General features: G+C 34.5%; 1 protein-coding gene across 1 annotated transcript; it reads right to left on the bottom strand.

Moving 5' to 3' along the window:
• Positions 1-17: 17 nt before the first annotated feature.
• LOC124536392 (sodium-dependent serotonin transporter-like) lies at positions 18-9,793 on the bottom strand. Its single transcript, XM_047112923.1, has 12 exons — positions 9,779-9,793; positions 9,636-9,695; positions 8,888-9,131; positions 7,593-7,797; positions 7,029-7,167; positions 6,263-6,391; positions 5,273-5,498; positions 4,630-4,742; positions 4,365-4,490; positions 3,778-3,975; positions 3,514-3,645; positions 18-41 (listed from the first exon to the last, which is right to left on the bottom strand). Exons 1-12 carry the CDS (start codon positions 9,791-9,793, stop codon positions 18-20), a joined length of 1,611 nt encoding a protein of 536 aa, XP_046968879.1.
• Between the last annotated feature and the right edge of the window lie 1,126 nt (positions 9,794-10,919).

Below are 10,919 nucleotides of genomic sequence, written 5' to 3'. Positions count from 1 at the left end.
TATAGATAATTAATTCTTCATTTCTCAGTGCCCACAATATTCTGAAACAAAAATATATTTTGTGTCATTTTATAACGGAAATATTCACAGATGATTTAGAGTTAAAATCCATGCAACCACGATTTAGTTTTCATGTGCTTAATTTGTTCATTTTATCATCATTAACATCAGTTAATCATCTCATGCTCGGTAGTGAAGGAAAACAGTGAGGAAACCTGCATGTGATTAGTTTCAAAAAAATCTGCCACATGCGTAACCACGTTGGAGTAGAATGGTGGCATATGCTCCAATCTTCAAAGATCAAGAGGCCTTTGCCCAGCAATGGGAAATTTACAGGCTGCTGATGTGATGTGTTGTATAAGTGTTTGTGTATAATTATGGCAGAGCTCTGGCATAGTCTCTTGGTTCTGGCGTTATTTTAAATATAATAGAATTTGAATTAGACCATTTTGCTCAGAAAATAAAACCATCATATTTTTTTTTATTTAAAAAATTTAGTAAAACCGCTTCTAAATTGCCTTCGGAAACTAGCTTTTACCGAGAAATAGCTTCAAGACACTCATTCCCACTATTTTAAGCACAGAGTGCGCCAGTAGAGTATTATTGAATTTTTATATATTTTGCTTAAAAATCAACAAATATTAAGTGCGTAATTTTTATATAATCTTGTTTGGAGTATATGCCTCATTTAACAATGCTTTTTGACATAAGCTTTATTATCTTCTAATTTGATATATTCCCTGAAGGTTCGACTTTTAAAAGCGTTGTCAGTTTTTTGATCACTCCGATCCGAAATCCGAATCACACAGATCGTGGAGACAGGCGAAATTGAATGACCATGAAAAATCTTTTCAATTTATCTCGTATGAGCACAAAACTTATTTTGAAATTCTAGACAACCTCATCTATACTACTATATAAATCTCTAGAGTCTGTCTGTACATTTAATTTTTTTGTTGAAATACGTCATAAGTATTCCTTTTATGACTGACTGACATGAGCTTTACCATTTTTTTAAATTTTGTCTGTCTTTATGTCCCGCTATAACTCGTTCTGGAGTTATAGCGGGACATACAGATAGACAAAATATCGGCTGAATCGATCTTCAGATAAATTAGTATGCAGAAAGAAAGTGTGCTTGCTCAAATGATAGGCTTTTTATATATATAAAATAATAATGTGTTTGTATGTTTGCCGTTTAGATACTCAGGAACTATTTGACCGATCATTATGAAAATTGGTATGTATGTATATGTATTTTTTTACTTAGAAAGTTTGTATCCTATCCCCTTCATCGTAGCTTGCCACCATGTGGCGCTGCGATATAAAGACTTTTACGTCGTTCAACCGATTGTCATTAAAATGAGTACGAAGTGATTAGCAATTTTGATTATAAGAAAGTGAACAATAATCATAAGTATACTCATAACTTCAATAACAATGAATTTATATAGACCAGAGACTTATTTATATAAATAGAAATTAGGAGCTACACATTTTTTACAATGGCCGAAGAAACAAAATATTGGAACATCGACGCGAAACGCGCAGCGTCATACAACCAAAAAAATATTGAAACGCCACACCAACAAGAAATAGGTTTAGAAACAAATAGAATCCAAATTTCTTATTTGATCAAGTTGCAGATCTGCGAACAAGAGCATCTCCATCAAGAGCTACTGAAAAAACCTGGCGAGTGAATCCAACGACTGGATGATCAACGATTAAAATAGACTAAATCAAGATCTAGAAGATGCATCCCAATGTGATCATTGGTTCAATGAACATAGTATGCTCATATTGTCACACTATCAAGCTTAAAATAAACTGCTGGTATGTTCTGTTCCACAAAATATATTTATCACAACTGGTTGCATCACCAGAACCTATTCTTACCTACGTTGCTGGAACTACTAAGGAGTCTAAATATTTCCTTCGGCATTAAAGAAATTACAATTCATGTTTTCAAATACCTAACGTTATTTGGAGCAACAAATATTGTACAATACAATAATTTCGCGTCTATTTTTAAAGTGAAGAGACAAGTATATCATCAGATTGGTTCACTTCTTCCGGTATCTGAAGAAAATCCTCAGTTTCTGCAAGTTAATGTCATGGACAACGTAAAAAAGTAGATTGACCGACGATGTATGTTCAGTACCACAACTAATCGAGAAATGATCGCTAAATTAAGGATTATGCTTCATGAAAATAAGTTAGAGATTTTAAAACTGCTCTAGAAAATGAAACAATAAATTTCAAAGTCATCATTAATGCATATATAACGCCATTGAATGAGCATGAAAGGCGATTTAATCTTCCCATGGCGCCTGAGTTGCTGCTGTAATTTTTGGTACAGAAATTACAAAACGATAACGATTGTTATCACGAAGCGACACAAAACCAAGCAAGATGTCGCTGATATACATCGATCCTATGACGATTATTATAATTATCTAATTCTGTTTCTGTGAGCAGAAGATGGATATCATCTCGGACTGTATCAAACTAAACCCAAGTCTGACATCGAAGAGATTTAGATACATGGATTTTTATACCTATCGTATCGAGATAATCAATCTAACCATATTCTAAGTGTTGTCAACTGTTTCAGCAATTCATTGTTATCATGTACGCTAAGGTCGAGAACGAACTATTAAACTATATTTGATGCAACCAATCAAAACTTCGAGCACAACAGTATATTCATTTACGGGATGCTATATTGAATGATAAAGTAGCTGCTGATATTGGACAAAAAGCAATACCATCTTCGTACCGTACACTGGTCCAAGTCCAAGACATATGCACGAATATGCTCTGGATATGTTGTAAATGTAATGACATCGATATTGATAGAACCGGATGAAAAGAAGACGTGTTGGGAGATGCAAACTTTTACACGCTAAAGAAATTTAAATAATAAGGTACAATCAACTTTTCATCGAGATTAAAGCAACTAAAACATTCTCATGAATTATATCTACTTCCGGATTCAACAAAAAGAGGATGTGATCTTGACAAATAAGTTTATAGGTATCATTAACAATCTGCGGCCTATCGAAAACATCGCCGAAGATGAAATAGATGACGAATATTAAATGTAATAATTTGTAAGAAATTAATTTAATTAGATAGAATAGATCTCTCAAGTTTCTTGATTTGTTCCTTCGTTATATTTTGTGCATTGTTAATGATCAAACATTAATTAAAAAAAAATATATATATTTTAATACGATTTATGCCCAGCGAAGCGGGCGGGTATAGCTAGTAATAAATAAAAAGAAAGAGGCCGCTTGGCGTACCATTGCTATATAACTAAACTGGAAGAAGTGAAGAAGAGATGAGATGTTTCATGTAAAAATAGCTTTATTGGGTTGGGTTTTTATTAAAATTAATAGATAAGTGGTAGAAGATCTGGTAAATGGATGATATCAAGCCAGACTTAGAAAACCCTACTATAAATAAGTAATTATATATTATGTGTAGGAACTTTTACCTTAAAATACATACCCGAACTCTAAATTTGAAAACAAGGTAAAATATCATGTACACCGCCACGGGTACTAAAGTAAGCATCACTGGTATCCACCCCGCTACGATATCCGCCAGTGGCCACGACGCTATCCCAGATACAAAGAATACCTGTGAAGGAAAGCATTTAAACCAACTATCACTAAAGTATACAGATCCATGTATGTTATTATAATACTTTTGATCAAGTTATTCTAGAACATGAGAGCTAAATCACATGTATGCACTCGTTGCTAAACTCACCAAAAGCGGTACTGGCGCCAAAGCCCAGCAAATCCTCAGAAACACACAAGGGTATTCTCCTACGGCAAAATAAATATCTTCACAAAACGTTGTCTGTCCATATACGTAGGTAATTACTATGGCTACAAATGCCGCAATCGGCGTTCGTGGCTTGGAAACAGGCCAAGTCATTAGAAAATTAAGGATGTACATGCCGCCCTATAAAAGAAAAGACGGCAAGATTATGTTTCATGTAAAAATAAATTATATTGGCGCCCAAAATGGGACAGCGTTAATAAATATAATACTTGCTGATTTGTATAATTTTGACGCATATTCTTTTCGAATATGTTCAAGTATACACTGGTTTAATGATAGATGTAATAAAATATATAGATTATAATATACTATGCTATAGGTACATATACGATAGATACATATATTACTTAATTAAAATCCACTTTAGATAGATCTGTTAATATTATTATATTGGTGATATTCCATTTTAGTAACAGCCGTACATAATGCTATACTAAAAATTAAAAATGCAGTTTGATCAGATAATAGAAGATTTTGTTATTACATAATTAAGTTGAGGCAATATTTACCTGTGTACATAAAGTGATGATTCCAATGAAACAGAACAAAACGCAGATCAGTATAAGGAACGCCCATGTGATCTTTCGTACTAATCGTCCAGTAAATGTTGACATGATCGTTTGCACCAATAGAGCCTTGTAAAATTTATAAGATTATACTATATTTCTTTATTTTGAAACCGTCGTAGTTATTAACGAATGTCCATTTATAAGATTATCTCAATTCGCAAAAGTGCGAAGATAGCGAATTAGGAATAGGCCTTTGATCACTTACCGTGGAAGATATTGAGAGTACGAAAAGTGTAAAAAATATAAGAACGGACCAAAATTGACTTCCTGGTATCCTTGCTACATAATCTGCCCAAATTATTAATGAAGATGGCGACCCTATAACAATTATATTTGTTAAGTAGGGATATGAGATCTCTTAATATATCTATTCACTTTGAGAGGCATGTGCATTAGTTCATAACTGTATATACGTAATTCCTATAGTGGACATGTAAAATATGAATACAGCTGCCGTAGTCTCTTCCCCAAAAACTTTTCAGATTTTGGTCGATAGCGTAAAATTCCTTATTTCGAATTTGAGTGGTACTTTACTTGGTGGTAGGGCTTTGTGCAAGAACGTCTGGGTAGGTACCACCCACTCACCTCTATCTCTCACCACCAGTACTCAGTATTGTTGTGGTCCGGTTTGAAGGGTGAGTGAGCCAGTGTAACTACAGGCACAAGGGACATAAAATCTATTTCTTACAGCGTCATTGTCTATGAGTGATGGTGACCACTTACCATCAGGTGGCCCATATGCTCGTCCGCCAACCTATAGCATAAAAAAAGTCTTATCAACATTTTGGGTAGTTTGGAAAGCTTGAACTTTGAACTTTAATTACAAATCTCCAAAACTAATCAATTACCTTTCCATATATTTGTACTATTGTCGTAATCTTTATACAAAGCACCATGAGCAGCTCCAAGTATGAGTGCACTTGCGGTGCAACAAAGTTTCGATACAGCGAATGCGTACATCGACGTGTTTGCAAGCATGTGCTTTTGTTTCGGACAGTATGAACCGAGCATTACCAGTGTACCTTGAGAAAGAGCCATTTGAACGAAACAATATTCGAGAGCATCGCGCCACAACTAAAATGTAAATTTAATAATATTATTCACAAAACATTAGAATTCCATATTATTTATAAAAGTTAAGTAACAGCCTGTTAATTTCCCACTGCTGGGCTAATGGCCTCCTCTTCCATTAAGGATAGGGTTTGGAACATATTCCACCACGCTGTTCCAATGCGGGTTGGTGGAATGCACATGTGGCAGAATTTCGAAGAAATTAGACACATGCAGGTTTCCTCACGATGTTTTCCTTCTCCGCCGAGCACGAGATGAGCTGAGATGGCCCAATGGTTAGAACGCGTGCATCTTAACCGAAGATTGCGGGTTCAAACCCAGGCAAGCACCACTATATATATGTGCTTAATTTGTGTTTATATTATTTATACTGAATCTCAATTATCGAAACTAGCAAATAGCAAGCAGAAAACACAAACGTAAATGTTAAACTCTTGACGACCTCCATGTTCGAGTCGTGTGTACACCGGTTTTCATGGGAACGCCACGCTGAAGTCCGGGGCTCGATTCCTGGCCGAGTCTATGTAGATTACCATTAGTTTTCTATGTTGTCTTGGGTCTGGGTGTTTGTGGTACCGTCGTTACTTCTGATTTCCATAACACAAGTGCTTCAGCTACTTACATTGGGATCATAGTAATGTATGTGATGTTGTCTCATATTTGTCTCATATTTATCTCACTTCCAGAATTAACACCCCATTTCAGTAACTGTTAGGCTTTGCTAATAAAAATGTCTATATACCATGGCTTTTAATATAATCAATCACCTCTAAACCATCATAGAGCACACTCCAATCGCACTCATTGAACATTCTGGAAGACCCTTTTAACCTGACCACACCAGCAGCGCTGCTCACGATCACGAAGAAAGCTATGAGATCTTTAAATAGCACCAACTAGAAAATGGAGATTATCAACAATAAAAGTAAATCTTTTTTGTCTATATCATATGGCACACAGACCACCTGTTGGTTAGTGGCAAAGTGGTCTGTATAAACTGTTTTTATTACGTAAATTCGGACCAAAGATGAACGCAATAACGAGCCTTATAAACACTACAACGTTATTGAGTGCTCTCCGTTTTGTTTCCTTAAATAATTCCAAAGATATCTGCGAAGCCTTGATAATAAGTTTAAAGTATATATACGACACAACTTAGATGTCGCATCGGCAAAATTCGTAAAACCGATCAAATCCGAATTAAGTACGCTATCCCAAATTATCAATAATTATTCCTCATGCGAATATGATCTTTGCACAAACGTAATAACTTGTAATATCATATGACCTAATATATTCGCCAATTTGACGCGTCGATTTATATGCACTTGCTTTTTCTGACGCGTGAATCTATAGCGACGAATAGCGTCAAATGGCGCGATAGGGAACTATGTCTATTGGTTGTGTAAATCGACAGTAATCGGTTTTATTTTCATTCCATTGCATTTTCTAATGCTACATCTAATTTGTGTCGTACTATACTTACTACTCTCACGGCCATAAACAAGTACTAATAATTATGAAATAACATGCCTTTGAGTAACTATATATTCGTTTGCAAGAAACGAAGTAGACCAGCACCCACGATATGACGTAGTATACCGTCAACTCAGACACCACGTTCCCGAGTCCTCCTTGCAAGCCATCGCGCTTTAGATTTAATACAAAATTGCTGTTGAAAGATTAAATTACGATTATTTGTTTATTATATACTCTTTTAATTTAAATTAAATTTTTACTTAAATATGTAACTAAATCAACAACAACAAGATTAGCCTGTTAATTTCCCACTGCCGGGCTATGGCCTCCTTTCCCTTTGAGGAGAAGGTTTGGAACATATTCGACCACGCTGTTCCAATGCGGGTTTGTGGAATATACATATGGCAAAATATCGTTGAAATTAGACACATGCAGGTTTCCTTTTTCCTCACGATGTTTTCCGATCGCCGAGATCGTGATGAATTGTTTACAAATTAAGCACATGAAAATTCAGTGGTGCTTGCCTGGGCTTGGACCCGCAATCTTCGGATAAGATGCATGTGTTCCAATTACTGGGCTACCTCGGCTATTGTAACTAAATAAAACAAATCAACTAACAAAAAGAACGACTGCGCCGGCGTTTCACTTCCTTTCGGTAGCGGTCTATGTCTCGCCGCGCACGGAGGGTGGGCAGAGGAAGCACAGTGGAGCCAGGGTAAGAACGAGTGAATGGAATGAACCACTAGAGCGAGGCACCATGCACTTACTGCCCCTAATGATAAGGCCATAAATATGCACGATACGAGCATAGCAACTCCGATACCTTAAAAACAAAAAAGGGGACAAGTGCGAGTTGAACTCGCGTGAAGAGGGTTCCGTACGATATTAATATCTCCTAAAATATTGGTCGTAGAATCCTCATTGTGGGCTTATTTTTTTCATTAAATATTCATCTACAAACCGATTCAACAAAACTTAACATTGGAGTTAAAAAATATGTTCTCCCACACATTCCACCTGCAAATGTAAGTTGGTACGCACAATATTGAGTGATTTACCATGTTATTTTAATATCATGGATTTCTTATAGGTTTTCCTTTAATCTATAAGGAGAAAACTAATTCCTGTATTTTTTTCAAAATTGTAGGTTCAGTGGTTTCGGAGATAAGGTGGGGGGGGTTAATGGTCAATTTTTGTCTATTTTCTTGGATAACTTGGAAACTATTTATTTTAAAATTACAAAAAAAAACATTTAAGATTTTCTCAACAAGACCTTTCATTTGATATGCCACACGATGCAGTTTTCAGATTTTTTTTTTTTTTATTTTCCCCTTCCCCCCCAAAAATGACCCCCCATATACAGATTTCATCTGCTCACGTCACACCTCTGTATTTGGGTTACAGGAATTGATATGTGTACCAAATTTCAACTTAATCGGTCTAATAGATTCGGAGATAATTGACTGTAAGCGACGGACGGACAGACACACGAGTGATCCTATAAGGGTTCCGTTTTCGTATTCAGGAGTACGGAACCCTAAAAATAAATTATACTTACATAATATAAGACAAAGACGCGGTTTTTTATAGATAGTGATTTGAGAGGAAGGTTTTTTTAATAATAGATGGAAATCTCGAGTGGGTAGAATACACACGTGGCAGAATTTCTATGAAATTCGACACATGCAGGTTTCCTTACGATGTTTTCCTTCACCGCCGAGCACGATATGAATTATATATACACTTAAGCACTTGAACATTCAGTGGTGCTTGCCTGGGTTTGAACCCACAATCATCGGTTAAGATGCACCCGTTCTAACCACAGGGCCATCTCAGCTCCCGATATTATAAAATAGCTTAATTATATCCTACAAATTGTAATCGGGTTTGTTACTTATTTTATTGAAAATTACCTCTCGCAACGGGCGCCATATCCCAACAGTTCAATACACCTTTCTTTGTGACAATTCCTAAAGCGAGTTCCATATAGAATGCAGGATATGCAAAGAACACGCTAAATACATTATAGAGGAAGAGAAACGGCACAAGACGCTTTAAGTCGTATACGTAAGGATGCCACCACATTTGGACGATGCCGATACATGAAGATATGACTAGTTGCCGGTAACTTATGTTATTAGTCCATCGATCTTGAATCTAGGAAATACAATAAATTATTTAAATATATAGATTTTAGAGATATAGTGCAAACCTATATTCTCTTTTTACGATAAACTATATAACCAATTTCGATAAAATTTGGTACGAAGTTTGAACTCTAAGAATCTAGGCTACCTTTTTACCTTCCAAGGCGGTAAAGATAAATTCTGGGGTTGTATTCAAGTTTTAAGTATTGTCATAACGATCCTTCTTTTAGCCGTATGGGCGATGCCATAGGTACAGTTTGAATAAAGTCTATCTGAATGAGTGTATCACGATGTTATCACATTATTTGTAACTGTCACAGTACGTAATAATTTGGCTTTTATTGTGTATTATGTAAGTCTATTAAGTATTAGGTACCTATAGCAATATTATAAATGAGAACAGTGACGTTACTCTGTATACATCAGAATCAAATAAATTAATTATTTTAAACAGTTTTTTAACCAATGTGTCAAATGTAATAATATTAATAACAAATAATTTATTTTTAATAACCAAGGGCTCTTGGGTCGACACCGATTCGATAGAGTCCGTTAAAGTTTTTGTTCGACTACTCTGCAACGAATTATTAGAAAGATTAGGCATATAAAAATTACAAAAGAAAAAGTTATTCGTATTGAAAAAAAAAGGATAGTTACCAAGCTTTCGCTCATTTTAATTAATAAATATATATGCGAATAATATTACAAATTCAAAATATATTTTGTACATGTCAATGTAACAATTGTGTTTATTTGATTGGTCTTTGACGTGGCGCTATTTGTTTTAAAAGAAATAAAAAAACTACAGATTAAATATTAGATACATAATATTTGAATCTTTGTATTGAACTGTTTTGATATTGCCTGTTTATTAGAACTTTCTTAAGTTGGCGATGGTATTATTTTATGTCTCTAAATTAACTTTACGATTTAATTATTTTTTGATTTTTTGCTAACTTTTTTTTTAATAGAAATCTTCCTCTCACCTACGAGAACCGTTTATTATAGGAAAAAATAATAAGTAACTTGTTTGTCAACCGACTAGTTTTGTTTGTTTTACGAGTTAATTAAAACATTTATTAACATAATAATTAATAACATTAAATGCTTAAATATATACAAATATGAACTAAAAGTAGTTACTGTATAAATCTTGATCGCGTATTTGATTGGTGGCAAGAATGCTAGCAGCATTTCCCCGTTGAATCGCAATTCCGATCGTCTGGGCAAAAAACAACCCAGCCCTCCTGTTACCAGTGGAGGTAATGAGGCGAGGTGTTATACTTTTGATGAAGCCTTTTAAATTAAATTAGATATATTCAGAACGTGCAAATTCATTATTTTATTATCTTAAATTTTGAAAAAATATTGTGAACATATTGCAACGATAGCTCGAGCACAATGGCTCAATGAGGCAATATGCTACTTTTTTTATAATTATATTAATAAATAAAACTCAAGTAGTGTTAATATAACAAAATTTATTATTATATCGCCGATATACAATTGTCGTTTATTTTAATAGAATTTGCACAAAATATATAAGAAACGTAAACATCTGTTTCAAAAGAGCTTCTATTTTATCTTATGTTCATTGTAATTAATTCGTATTAGCTTAAATAATAAATGAAATCATATCCTGTACAATTTCTATTAAAATGAACACGCAGCTAATACAAGATGTATTTTAGCTAAACTATCAAATAAAACTAAAAACTCTATTATTTGGCCAATCAAGCTTAACCAATAACTAGATAAAATGGTACAGCGAAAATTGTTACGATTCGTTTTGATTTAA

This window comes from Vanessa cardui, chromosome 16 (assembly GCF_905220365.1).
Source record: "Vanessa cardui chromosome 16, ilVanCard2.1, whole genome shotgun sequence".
Lineage (NCBI taxonomy): Eukaryota > Metazoa > Arthropoda > Insecta > Lepidoptera > Nymphalidae > Vanessa > Vanessa cardui.
The sequence above is the reverse complement of the archived record's forward strand: the minus strand, read 5'-3'. Positions and strand labels throughout refer to the sequence as shown.

Bases quoted from the DNA above. Each gene is read 5' to 3' on its own strand.
- LOC124536392 (XM_047112923.1), bottom strand. The intron at 9,132-9,635 runs GTTATTAAAAAT...TGTATTTCCTAG, and splicing joins TGTCGACCCAAGAGCCCTTG to ATTCAAGATCGATGGACTAA. The intron at 7,168-7,592 runs GTTAGTTGATTT...ATCTTTCAACAG, and splicing joins CCGGCGCAGTCGTTCTTTTT to CAATTTTGTATTAAATCTAA.